We start from the raw sequence: 14306 nt of genomic DNA on the forward strand, positions 1-14306 counted from the left end.
ATTAGAGGAATGTACCATTATAATTTACGCGGGGAATTCGTTAAGTACTGCTATACTAGCGATAATGTAGTGATTTAATTGACAAAAATTACCATATTACTACCAGGTCATCAATATGTCTTTGGATCTAGTATATAGATAGATTACCCGTTTTAGAAAATAATACGATACAATCAATACTTAATAACACCATTTTTAGCGCAGATCTTAATTTTAAATGCTATATAATAATACAATTCTATAAATTATAAAATTATAAAATTATAATTAAAATGTTCATATTATAAAAGAAAATACACACAAATAAGTACAAACATGCCGGGTACTGGTTCTGTATGTCTTGATACTATTCTTGCCATTAATTGAGCTATAGTATAGTGCCGTGAGTAATAAGATCGCGGTCCTACTCTCAACACGTGAGTCATCAAAAGGACATCCTCTTTTTGATCCTGTTAATTTTGATAGCTATTTCAACATGCTTTTTGCTGATAGCTAACCAACGCAAATCCTATTATTTGGCGGCGATAAGATATGAAAGCTATGATTTGTCTTTTATGATTAGAAAAATACCCGCTTAAGATTCTCAATTTTCAATTTAACAGCACTTCAGAAACTAGATCAGAGATATGCGCGCGCTATTTTAAATGCATATTTTGATGGTTTAAATGGGGCATATATTTAAATGGTTCTAATGTGTACCTTGTGAAGCCCTGCTAATAGTATCAACCATATAAAAAGCTACAGTTTACCCTTGGCATGTAATTTAAAATAATTGGAACCAAATTTGAAACAAAAACATGACATTATAGGCTATCCATCCTCTATTGTCTCTGCCTCCCTCTTATCCCTCTCCCCCTCCTTCTCTCCCTCCCTTCCTTCCCCCTCTCTCTCCCTCTCCCCTCTCTCTCCATCCCCTCCTCTCCTCTCTCTCTCTCTCTCTCTCTCTCTCTCTCTCTCTTCCTATCCCCATCCCCTCTCCTCTCTCTATATATATCTCTCTCCCCTCTCTCAAACTCTCTCTCAATCTCTCTCTGCATATCTCTAATGGTGACGTGCAATACTTTTAAAATAAAACTTGCCCACGACCATTTGAACCACGGGTAATATTAATCTCCAACAGATTATGACAACATGGTTTGTTTTATATAAACACATCGTTACTCCAAGCACTTATAGAATAACACTTAAACTTGACATACTTATTACTTTAAATCATTCACTTTCTTTTAAGGGTGTATATACGCATTTAGCTTGTAATCAGACCCTTAAATCTCCTGTGAGAACCAAAGACAAATAGAACCTGACTAATTTGGACGCAGTTAATGCTAGGTAACTCTTTAGGGTTTCATGCAACAAATCATCAAATTCAAAGATTACGTCTAGAAAATGAAGGACTAAGTCAAAAACCTCTGAACAAATACTAGGTCTGTTTGTACTCATTTGAATGCATTTATCACGTAGATTCCATATATGGACATATAATTGCACATTTTATGAATTTTTGTGAAATTTTATAAAAATTTTGAAGCTTCAAGGAGAGAGAGGGTTTATGGGGAGATAATTCACCTGAACATCTCGGCGACCTAGATAATTCTTGTCGTATGAAGTACATTGAGAGACGCATGGGGATAGAAAATCAAATGTCTTAAGGATACTTGTATAGCCACTTTTATTACGGTTGCCATGGAAATTTAAGCTTTTTGAGCTTGTCGAAATAAGTTTGACCGGAAGTGTGACCCATATTGTTTTGTGAAAAATCTGTATCTCTTATTTGTATGGGGTGGGGTGTTTTGTAATAAAATATTTGTACATTTTGATATAAGAAGAAAATGATACGTTTGCTGCTGTATTTTGTGCCATTTTCCTTTCATTTAATTCCGGGGGCACTCCCATAATGACATACGTCATGTGCCCATCAAAGACCCCGGTATTTTTGGCAAATCCTACACCCAATGACCCCGTTGTTTTCAGTAGCCTACACACCCAAATTGAAATTTCGGCGCGTTTCGCGCGCATTTTGAGCACAATACGTGAGTTTTGTCTATTTTGTACTGTAAAATTGGGTAAAAAGCAACCCAGCAAACACAAAAACGTTTTAAAAACGTTTTAAATAAGTTATATTTTGGTTTAGGTAAAAACGTTTTAATAACATTAAAATGTCGGGTTATATAAAGGTCATGATAACGTTTTAAAACGTTTTGTATGAAAACACACTATACAACAATATTTTTAAATGTATTCAAGAAATGTTATTGTAAACTATTTTTGCAAACATTTTTGCCAAATATTGTGTCAATACTTAAATAACATCATGTTAAAATATTTGAACCCAGCAAACGCAGAAATATTCTTAAAATGTTTTTTCAAAACCTTTTAATAACATTTAAATGTCGGGTTATATAAAGGTCATGAAAACGTTTTTAAAACGTTGTTGAAAATTATTTTGGGCAAACATTTTTTGCAAAATATGTTTTCAACCCCAAAATAACATTCTGTTTAGAATGTTTTGTATCAAGTTTTCAAGAATGTTTTTGGAATGTTATTATAACGTTTTCATATCCTTTATATAACCCGACATTTAAACGTTTTCTGTAAAACATGTTTGTTTGCTGAGCAGTAGATTATTACAAAATGTTTTTTAAGTTATGAAAACGTTTTATACTCTTAATATACCCGTTATATAACCCGACATTTAAACGTTTTCTGACAACCTTTTATAACCTTTTGCGAATAATGTCCAAAACGTTTTGTGTTTGCTGGGTATTTTTAATTGTCAATGATGTGAAATTTCTATACAAAATCACCCCATTTTTGACATTGCCAACACCGGATGACCCCCTTTTTCTGAAAATTTCTACACCGATAGACTGCTAGTTTCGTACGCTGGTGGGCACAGGTACATCACTTTCATATTCGAGTGCCCACCGGGATTTAATTACTGTATCTACTATACTATACTATACTATACTATATCACACCGGTACTAATATAAATTTATGTCGAAATGCAGAAAAATGTAATTGAAATGAAGAGACCTGGATTGATCAAAAAAGTTTTTTTATTTAATATTGATTTAACGATATTAGCTCTCTCAATATGTTCAATTTGAATACATTTATCTTTTAATATTATAACATTATGTTATGATACGTTCAATTACTGATATTGCTTCCCGTTTTCATTATAACAAAATTGATATTAGATTTAAATCAAGCACTTACGCGTTTATTTATCAAACTTTTTATCTAAATTGCTGCCATAGGTCCCCTATCAATTTCAAACCATCTTTCGCTTTAGGTGAACGCTATGGAAAAACAGTCATTTGTGAATTCAAAATCAAGTTATAGGCTAAGTTATCAAAGATAAAAATTTGATGTACTTACGTTCAACTTTTACACTTAGTATCATATTACAGGATAAAGTATGTACGTGTCTTGTAACTCGTTGGTGTGCACTGGAATTGTTAAACGGCAAGTGGGAAATTAGTACGAAAATATGAAATGATTTGTGAGATGAATTTGTGTAAATGGAACACAGATTTATTTTTTTGTTATTTATCAACGTATACGAATATATTATGCCCTAATCACATTACTGATATTCATGTACCAGGTAACGGGTTCCACAAGGAACCTGTATTTCAGTTTCTTATCCGTGCCTGTTTCAAAGATATGGGTCAAACTATTGATGTAATGAAATAACAGTTTCACTTTGGGTGATGAAATGTAAGTTTAAAAATTTGAGATGCATGTTTTATTAAGGGCTGGGGTATGAACGTTTGGACAGTATTTATTTTGGGACATTAGAGCACATCAGACATATCGAATTGCATTCTGAATACGAAGAATGTCATACTGATATCAAATAAATTTGATTTTTGAAATTCGCAATTTAATACACATTTTATGGCAAATCATTAAAATTGATATTTTTGATATTTAACAGTACTTGAAGTAAACTTTATAAATCTGATGATTTATACTTAAAGTGTATGTAGGTGGGATGAAAAGCCGACGATCAATTGAAAATTTTGACCTTTCGTATTGAAGATACGGATTTTTTTCCCAAAACACCAAAAAAAATTAGGTCTTTTGGGAAAAAATCCATATCTTCAATATGAAAGGTCAAAATTTTCAATTGACTGTCGGCTTTTCCTCCTGCTACATACACTTTAAGAATATATCATTAGATTTATATAATTTACTTCGAGGACTGTTATATATCAAAAATTTGAAAAATATCAAATTTTTATAATTTGTCATAAAATTTTTTATTATAGGCCTATTGTGATTTTCAAAAAATGAAAATTATTTGATATCAGAAAGACATGCTTCGTATTCAGAATGCAATTCGATAGGTCTGAGGTGCTCTCATGTCCCACAAAAATACTGTCGAAACGCAATAAACGCTCATTTTAGATCCCTTAAACGTGCGCATAAAATTCTTAATTTATTTATAACGATGGTGGTAAAGCTTATAAGTTGTTTTTTGTTTGCTTGTTTGACAAATGCTTTCTATGCCCAATTAAAGATAAAAAAATAAAATAAAATACATAAATAAATAAATAAATAAATAAATAAATAAATAAATAAATAAATAAATAAATAAATAAATAAATAAATAAATAAATAAATAAATAAATAAATAAATAAATAAATAAATAAATAAATTGTTGTTGTTGTGGTGCTGTTCTTGTTTTTTAAAATAGGTATACAAGCTTACATGGTTCAATCAGTCAGATGCATGTATTGTTTTGTTATGTCTGGAGATGGTTCCCTTAAAAGTGATACAGAACTATACACGTTTTTCTGCAAGTTATTGAAGAAGAGTTGAAAGATGCATGGCAGAAACATTATAAAACAGGCTTTAATAAGGTGGTACTGCACCCCCTGATCATGCTGATACATTTTGTCACGAATTTTGCATTTTGTTTTTCAAAAAATAACTACACACTGGTAACAAAAGTTATGAATATTATAGGGCAAGGAATCCAATTACTTCACTGAAATTTCAGTGATTCAAGACAAGTGGTTCATTATTTATGTTAAGAAATGAGGTACATTCTAGCGGTACCTCTTTTCTTTTCATAAATAACGTACCGCTTGACTTGAGTCACAGAAATTCCAGTGTAGTAACTGGATTTTTTGCCCCTATACATAACTTTTGTTTCCAGTGTGTTATCATTTTTTTTGAGAAACTGCAAAAATAGTCACAAATTTATCAACGGGTGTAGTAGGCCTACTACCTTTTAAACGTTACATACACCGTAATTTAATTAACACAAATCGCACAAATTGATTGATATGACAGAAGAAGCCATGTCGTAATCCATCGGACAAGTATAGGCTCTAAATATTTTAGTTCTTTCTGTCGTCGTGATCAATTGATGGATTATACAGGTTGTCTCAAGCAACATTTTAACGCTCGTATGGCGAATAATTTTAGAAAAACGGTGAAACGAAATGATTATTTTTTTAAAGTACCGTAAAGAAGAATAATCAATCTTTAATACAAACTTGATTTCTCTTCAATCGGTGGTAAAAAGAATGTTTCAGCAAACAAATGAGTCAACAATCGACTTTGGTGATTTCTACATGCATCATGCACATCAGCACCGGGGCTCTGCACTTTCATAAATGCATTAATTAAAAGTGCTCATTAATTATTCATACCAGATTATATATAAATGTATATTTTTGAATAGGAAATTATAGTCATGGAATCTATAAATAAACACATATTCGGTGTAAAAAATTTGGAGAAAATTACAACAATTTTTTTTTGCCTCACTGATTTTTTTGAATACACTCTAGAAAATGGAAAAAGTCTGAAATTTAATCTAAACAGGGCCGTTCCGACCATTAGGCCAGGTAAGGCTGTCGCCTAGGGTAGCAAACGCAGAGGGGCGCAAAAAAAAGGCGAAAAAAAAGAAAAAACCGGAATGGCGAAAGAAAAGGGAAGAAAAAATAAGGGCGGATAAAAAGAAAAATGGGAGGAAAATAAAAAGGGGACGAGGTAGAGGTATGCATTGGTAGGGCGGCAGGGAGAGGCTTTGCCTAGGGCGGCAAAATCCCTAGGAATGGCCCTGAATCTAAACGCTACATTCCATGTTTTATATTGGCCTGATCTATTTAATTATTGACCAAATAGGGTAAAAAATGTGAGTTTTTGCCTAACCCTTCCTAGACCGATTTTTTACCCCTTTTGATGAAGCATAACTTTTGTTCTTATAAAATAATTCGTCATCCGAGTGTAAGATTTTTTTGGAACACCCTGTACATGTTGGAAAAACAACTTTATAGCAGCAAAACAGTATATGAATTGACACGACGAATGATACCGGAAATTAAAAAAAACAGACGTTTTGGTATCACATGCATGGATATCTATATAATTATGCTGGTTAAAATATGGCAGGTCAAACGGCATAATAGGCCTATACTGACGCGATGAATACAAATCAGAAGAAACGTGCATTTAAAGTTACTGCATACTTTCTTTCTGATATTAGGCGAACTGAAGATGTAGCTGTCCGATCAATTGGCTGCCAACTGCAGATATAATCAAAGACAGAATTAAAATTACTAGTTTGCGTCTGAGGTCACTGTCAATCAAACTCCGCAGGATCATTGATTGGTTAGTATTAAAAGGTGCCGATTGGAGAAAAGGAATCGAAATAAATCGCGAAAAATGGGGTACCTTTACAAAGGCAAAAAATAATTTTTCTATATTGTTGACAGAGTTCCTATTACTAAGATTTGGAGACAGTTTGTATGTTTGAAGGTGCAAAATTAACCATAAGGCGTGCTGTTTTAATCGCCGCGTTCAAAACCTCAATCATCACGACACTCGTAAACAAACCATGCCCAAGTTTGATTGACAGATGACGCCTTTTTAATTCTGTCTTTGATTATAACTGTTGCTTTAATTTGCTATCTACTCAAGATAGCTAATATATTTATCGGCTTTCTACTTGAGACAGCCTTAAATTAATCTGCAATTTACTGTAGTTGTCAATTGAGCTGCTATCTACTGAAGATAGCAGTCACACTGTTAAATCTTCTCACTGATAATGGGCAAAAGCAGTGTGAAAAAATGAAAACACTTTTGTTGTTATCGACTTCTTAACATGTCTAAACTAAATATGCTAAATAATGATATTTAATGGTTTGTGTTCAGGAATGAAACATGTGATTTCTGGTAACTAATTAATATCTGTGTAATAAGTTTAAAACGTTTTGACAGATTAGTGTTTAGATTTTAAACGTATTTACATATCGATTACAAGAAAAGTGTTTTTAAATACTTTCTAAACACTGTTTTGTGGGGGGAAAGCGCACAATGTTTAATTTTGGGTGCTTTTTCCTGTAACTTTTCAAAAAGGTACCCAATTAGGAAATTCGGGTGCTTTTTTCCTAACCCTAACTTTGTTTTTTCCCGACAAAATTGGGTCGGTAACACCAATAAAACAATTTTAAAACCTTTTTGTTTATTTGATAAAGTTCAGTAAAACTGAAATTTTATTTCATACTTGATGTTTTACACTAATTTTCATTATACTATGGTAGATATAGCTGTCATATTTAATGAAGATAACAATTTACCAGATATTTACAATACAGATGGCTGTAAGTTACATTAGCCACGCTGAAAAAGGCTTTTATATTAAAATATTACTATAGGCTACTGAAGATTACAGTAACAAAAACTTGTTTTCCACATAATATAACCTGCTATCTACTGAAGATAGCTGTTAAATGTTTCTGCGTCTTGCTATCTAGATACTAAAGATAGCTGTTAAATGTTTCTGCGTCCTGCTATCTACTGAAGATAGCTGTTAAATGTTTCTGCGTCTTGCTATCTACTGAAGATAGCTGTTAAATGTTTCTGCGTCTTGCTATCTACTGAAGATAGCTGTTAAATGTTTCTGCGTCCTGCTATCTACTGAAGATAGCTGTTAAATGTTTCTGCGTCCTGCTATCTACTGAAGATAGCTGTTAAATATTTTTGCGTCCTGCTATCTACTGAAGATAGCTGTTAAATGTTTCTGCGTCTTGCTATCTACTGAAGATAGCTGTTATATGTTTCTACGTCCTGCTATCTACTGAGGATAGCTGTTAAATGTTTCTGCGTCTTGCTATCTACTGAAGATAGCTGTTAAATGTTTCTGCGTCTTGCTATCTACTGAAGATAGCTGTTAAATGTTTCTGCGTCCTGCTATCTACTCAATAAAGCCGACACGTTGATTCTTGAACTGCTAGCTGTTCTAAACCCCTGTTGCATTTACTTGCTATATCTACTGATGATGATAGTCATAATTCCCTGCTTATGTTTATGGTCAGGTTATACAAAGGCATAAAAATAACAGTATGTTGCAATGTTTTTAAGCAATATTTCCAGAAGTTGTCAACATTTTATGCCCTTTTTCTACCCTAATATATGTGTGTTATTTGGATATTATCGCTGTATATTACAAATGAAGCAATACTGTAACATTTGCCACTGAAACAGCAATGCTCCTTGCCAAGCCTCCGAACATTTGCTCACAATGACGCCCTCATTTTTAAAAGATTTTCACACGATTGTGATGTGCATGGACGTAGGCTGTATTTAGTTCTCTATTTAATGGCAACAAAATTTGAGATTTTTGTTTCACTCAAGAAGTAATTTTTCTAACGTTATATGTTTCAAACAATATTTAAAGAGGTATACTTTGCAAACCTTTTTGGATTCTCTGTTAATGGCCGAGTGAATGCAAACACAACAATTGTTACAGATTTTTCAATGTAATTCAAACGTTTTATACCCTTTATACAACCCGAGATTTAACTTTTTCTGTCAATCTTTTCCGACCTTTTCTAACATTTTACGAAAACACTTTGTTTTCTGGGTAACAATTTATATTCATTTTTGGATTGGCTATAAAAGACCAAGGAAAAAATAATGACATTTAATTTTTGTTACACACAAAAGCAAGTCATGTTGAAAAAGGATTTACTTATTATACTCCTGGTAAAAGAAAACCCTTATATATTGAGTCAAAACTCTATGCTCAGCTATACTTATATTTATCAAAAAGAATTTATTATTCAACTAACACCAAGAAATGGAGAAATTATTTGCTTAAACCCTATTAATCATTGACATTGTCCATCAGTCAACATTCATAAAAACAAATGAGAAAGAATCATATTGTATGCCCCCGAGTCCCGGGGGGGTCACTCCCATTGTGGCCTGTACACCATCCGCGATAATCAACTTTTGAAAAGCACCCTAAACAAGGATTTGACCCTTGGCTAAAACGATACCCTAAACAGATAACACGCGCCCCTAAACAGGGATTTTATTCCTTGAATCAAATTTCATACCCTAAATTTAATTTTCGCGTATTAGCAATTGCAATTTTGCTACCCTTTTCCCCAATTTTTCATGTTTTTGACACCCTAAACACGATACGCGCGTATCGTGCCTACCCACGAAAAACTACCCTTTTTACGCGTTTTCATTATCACGGATGATGTACAGGCCACAATGGGAATGACCCCCCCCCCGGCCCCGAGTCGCTCTGCAGTGAGAGTGATTTTGTTTTTACCAGGAGTATGTTTCATTTATATAAAAACTACAATTCATACAAGAGTCTCAAGTACATTTTGCCGAAAAATAATGATATGATATGCATAATTCTTACTCACAACATATCATTAATCTACCAAAATAAAGACATAAACCAGCTATTGGTTCGAATCGGGTTTTAAATGATATAAAGAAAGGATTTTCTCGTGGATTATTTTATTTGATTCTTTGATTCGGTCATAAAACGATCAAAATACAGTAGTGTCAAATATACCAGTTAAAGTCATGGAAATAAGAATGCAAATTAGCCTATAACCTGATTGGATGAATGCAAAAACCCGCCTCATTTTCATCAGTAAATCCTTCGTTAACCTTAGCTGGTATCATTGCCATCTGATAGTGAGGAAAAAACACGTGTCCGTCCAATTTTCCCCATTGACAATTATTCTCTTCCTTTTCACATACAGAACACACCATATCAGGATATTCTGCCTTGAACTCACCAATTGCCTTTCTTGTTTTACGTTCACGTTTATTTTCCTCCAGAATGTCATCAGCTTTTGATCGAATGAGGAGGCGGAGTTGGGGAACTAACAGCGTTACGATCACCGTGGAAATTGTAACTCCGATATCAGAAAATGCATGTAATTCACCAATGTCAATCACGATTGTTATTCCGATGACCACTGCAAGTACAGCCAGTAAGACCTGAAGAACCAACGAACTCACTTGCAAACGCAATGGAAGACATTTTTCAAACAACCGATCTTCAATCAATGTGCCCGTATCATCATTTACATCAACTTCGATACTCCCGTGAGTCCCGTCATTATCATAAGACATCGCGACTTTTTGTCAAATATTGGCCTTTGTCCTTCCGTTTCAGCATTCAGGTTTGGTTTCATTCGATCACGTTGGGTGTGGCATAAACGTAGTGGTACCGTTTCAACGTTGGCATGGTTGGCTTCTTCGTAAGGACCTGGACGTTTCTTTCCAATTTTAAACGCAATGCATTCTTCTTCCGCTATTCCAATTACAAGTCGTAGAAATTCGAAATATTGGTCATGAAATCCGGTGATTATACCAACAACAAAACCGATGAGTGATAGAGCGAATATAACGTAGGGTGTTACTTCTAGAGCATTTATTATCAAACCCGAAAATGTCAGAAAAACCACGGAACCTATGAAAGTCGTAAAGAAAATCAATCGCCCAAAGGTGAACGTAAAAAGTAAAAAAACTGCAAATATCCAAATGGCAAAGAAAATACAGAAACCTGCATAGAAGATTACAACCGCTATTGCAGCAGTTATGACCAAACAGCAGATCATTGCGTTTTCGCAAAAATCATGGCAAGCCGCTCCAAAGGAAAAATGCGTGTCTCCAGCTCGAGAAGCACTATATTGCGAGGATTCTAGTGTTTCTTTTGTCCGGGAGGATACAGGTTCATTACTTTCTCCAGGGTCAAATGTATCAATGTTTGGCTCAACTGCTTTCTCTACTAGTCCAGCTTCATACATACATACATACATACATATTTGAGCTTATAAAGCGCTATTACAAAAAGATCAAAGCGCTAAGTGATACACTGCAAAAACAAGAGAATGAACAAAAGCAAAGAGTCAAAAGGATAATAATGAGCCTTAAGAGATTTTTTTAAATGTTGCCACTGAGGTTGCCTCCCTGATTTTATGCGGGAGGCAGTTCCACAACGCTGGACCAGCAGAACGAAAAGACATGTCACCACTGCGATTTTTACCGATGTGAGTGTTCAGAAGACTGGTATCCATAGAGGATCTTGTGACGGGTCCAGATGAGCGCGTTCTGTATGAGAGTAATTCTGTGAGGTATGAAGGAGCAGATTCATGCAAACATTTGAAGATGTACAGACAGAGTTTGAATTTGATTCGATCTCTTACTGGCAACCAGTGAAGGTCGTGCATTAATGGTGTGGGGCTATCAAGTCTGGCGGCATAGAATATGAGTTTGGCTGCTTTGTGTTGGAGGGACTGCAAACGATCAAGGTCTTTTGATTTTGCTCCATAGAGGAGAGCATTCCCGGTGTCAAGGCGTGATATCACGAGAGCTTGCACAACTGTGTGAAGTGTTTTGTGGTCCAAAAGCGACGAATACGGCGAATATTACGGAGCTGGAAATTGATTGAAGAAATCATGCTATTAATGTGAGGAGTCATCGTTAGGCGAGAGTCAAACACTGTGCCCAAGTTCCGAACATTATCAGATGGTTTAATGACGCTGTCTCCCACATTAAGTTGCAATGGCGGAAGTTTACGAAGACCTTGAGAAGTACCGCCTATGAAGAATTCAGTTTTATTGTTGTTAAGTTTCAATTTGTTCACGCACATCCAGTCTTTGAGTTCTGAGATACAGGATTCAAGTTTGTGAAGAGCCATCTTGTGAGCGTTAAGATTCCTAGGATTGAACGATATGTATAGTTGCGTATCATCTGCGAATTCATGGTAACAGAGTCTGGGTTTATGTATAATCTCACCGATGGGCAGTGTATAGATGATGAACATAAGTGGACCGATAACCGAGCCTTGAGGGATACCGTAGTCAAGTGAACGCTTTTCTGAGAAGAAACCGTCGATGTGAACTTGCGTGGTCCTACAAGTGAGGTATGAACGTATCAACTGTAATGCAGTACCTGAAATCCCTAATCTATGTTCTAGGCGGGACATTAGCACATCATGGTCAATGGTGTCAAATGCTGCAGACAGATCAAGAAGGACTAATAAAACTACTTCCCTCTGTCTACAGCATCTAACATTTCACCCTTGACCCTGATGAGCGCAGTCTCTGTGCTCCTGTTAGAAGTGTACGCAGATTGGAATCTTTCACCCAGATTATTTACATGAATATACTCAGTAATCTGTCTACACACAATTTTCTCAATTAGTTTAGAAACAAATGATATGTTTGACACAGGTCTGTAATTGGCCAACTCATTCTGGTCAAGAGATGTTTTTTTTAACACAGGAGTGATGATAGCTTGGCCCAATGACTTTGGAAATGCACCTTCAGACAGAGACTTATTTATAATAACAGTGAGACAGCGAGCAAAAACCTCAGAATGCTCTTTGAGCAGCCAGGTGGGGATGATATCAAGCTTGCAGGTCTTTGTTGGACACTGCATAACAAGTTTAAGAACCTCATCTTCAGACACACATTCAAAGTCAGTGAGGGATGAAGAACACATATTGGATTCCAAGTCATGGTGGTCAAGACTTTCTTGATCCAATCCATCACGAATTTTGGCAACTTTGCTTTCAAAAATTCAGCAAATTGGTTACATAAAGTTTGGGTAGAGTCACAAGATGGCAATGGTCTTTGAGACTTGTTAAGGAGAGTATTAACAGTTTGAAAAATACCCTTGGCATCCGCAGAAGCCAATTTCTCATGATAGAACTCCTTCTTAGCAGTTTCAATGAGCCCATTGACATAAGACTTTTGCTCAAGATAAGCTTGTTTGTCAACAAGGGAACCATGTTTACGCCATTTTCGTTCTAAGCGACGACGCACCTTTCTTTGATCTTTGATGTTATCATTATACCACGGGTACCGTGGTCTAATAGTGCGAGCCTTTGTCGTCTCAGGCGCATGGACATTTAGAATGGTGCTAATCTTGGTGTCATAATCATGAATGTACACATCACAAACTGCATCCGGAGTCATGTCATTGAGAGAGTTACATAGATCAGAAACAAATTTATCCCTATCAATAGCCTTAAAGTTACGACATTTAACCATTTTCTTGGTGAGAGAGGGTTTACTACAATTGACATCACATAGGACCATAAAATGGTCAGGAGACATGCCATTGTTATGCACATCAGTAGATTGAATAAGGTTATCACTGGGTCTGGATAAAATAAGATCCAGGGTGTTTCCATGAATATGGGTGGGTTTCATAACATGTTGTTGAAAACCATTGGCTTCAACACAGGCAAGGAAACGTTTGACCTCAGGTTTAGATGGCAAATTGACATGTATGTTAAAATCCCCCAACATAACCACCTTCTGTGGGAAAAGAGAAATTTCGCCCAAGAAATCCTCAAACTCATTCAAATAATCAGAAAGCAGTAAACGATTTTTGGCAGAGGGTGGTGGCCTATACACAATGATATACTGAATACCATTAATAGGATCATTAACACTAGCATATTCAAATGTAACAAAGTCATAGTTCAATTTTGTGATCTTAAAGTTCAGAGATGCTTTGTATATAACAGCAATTCCACCATGGTTAGAGGTACCTCGAGGAAAGTTATAGAAATTGTACCCCGGGGGCGTGCATTCACCGATTACAACCGAATCATTTACGTTGAGCCAGGTCTCAGTCACAAATATAGCATCAACATCATCATCCAGTAGGTAATCCGAAACGGTCGTAGTCTTGTATCTCAGCGAATACGCGTTCCATAATCGAATGGAAAGGTAACAGGGAATAGTCAGTGGAATAGGCACAGGATCGATATTGGTTGGAGGAGGAGGAGGGGTGGTCATATTATGGAGGTTTCTACCCCTCGCTTCCCCCTACGTCTCCAACGTTTATTTTTCGGAGCATGGCGTGTGGTTGTCTTGCCCAGACTATGAGTGAGGCATGGTTTCTTTAGTAGATTCAACGAGTCCAAGGTAGTACATGTTTCATTAGAGAGTGGGCAAATGGTGTGGTTAACTGACAAACTATGTAGAAAGATAGCAGAATATTGA

The 14306-nt window shown here is 35.4% G+C and overlaps 1 protein-coding gene across 1 annotated transcript; it reads right to left on the reverse strand.

The window, feature by feature from the left end:
- Positions 1-11650: 11650 nt before the first annotated feature.
- On the reverse strand, positions 11651-14099 carry LOC140170717 (uncharacterized). Its single transcript, XM_072193952.1, has 2 exons — positions 12965-14099; positions 11651-12303 (listed from the first exon to the last, which is right to left on the reverse strand). The coding sequence occupies exons 1-2, from the start codon at positions 14097-14099 to the stop codon at positions 11651-11653; spliced, it is 1788 nt and encodes a 595-aa protein (XP_072050053.1).
- Positions 14100-14306: the final 207 nt, after the last annotated feature.

This window comes from Amphiura filiformis, chromosome 15 (assembly GCF_039555335.1).
Source record: "Amphiura filiformis chromosome 15, Afil_fr2py, whole genome shotgun sequence".
NCBI classification, from domain to species: Eukaryota; Metazoa; Echinodermata; class Ophiuroidea; order Amphilepidida; family Amphiuridae; genus Amphiura; species Amphiura filiformis.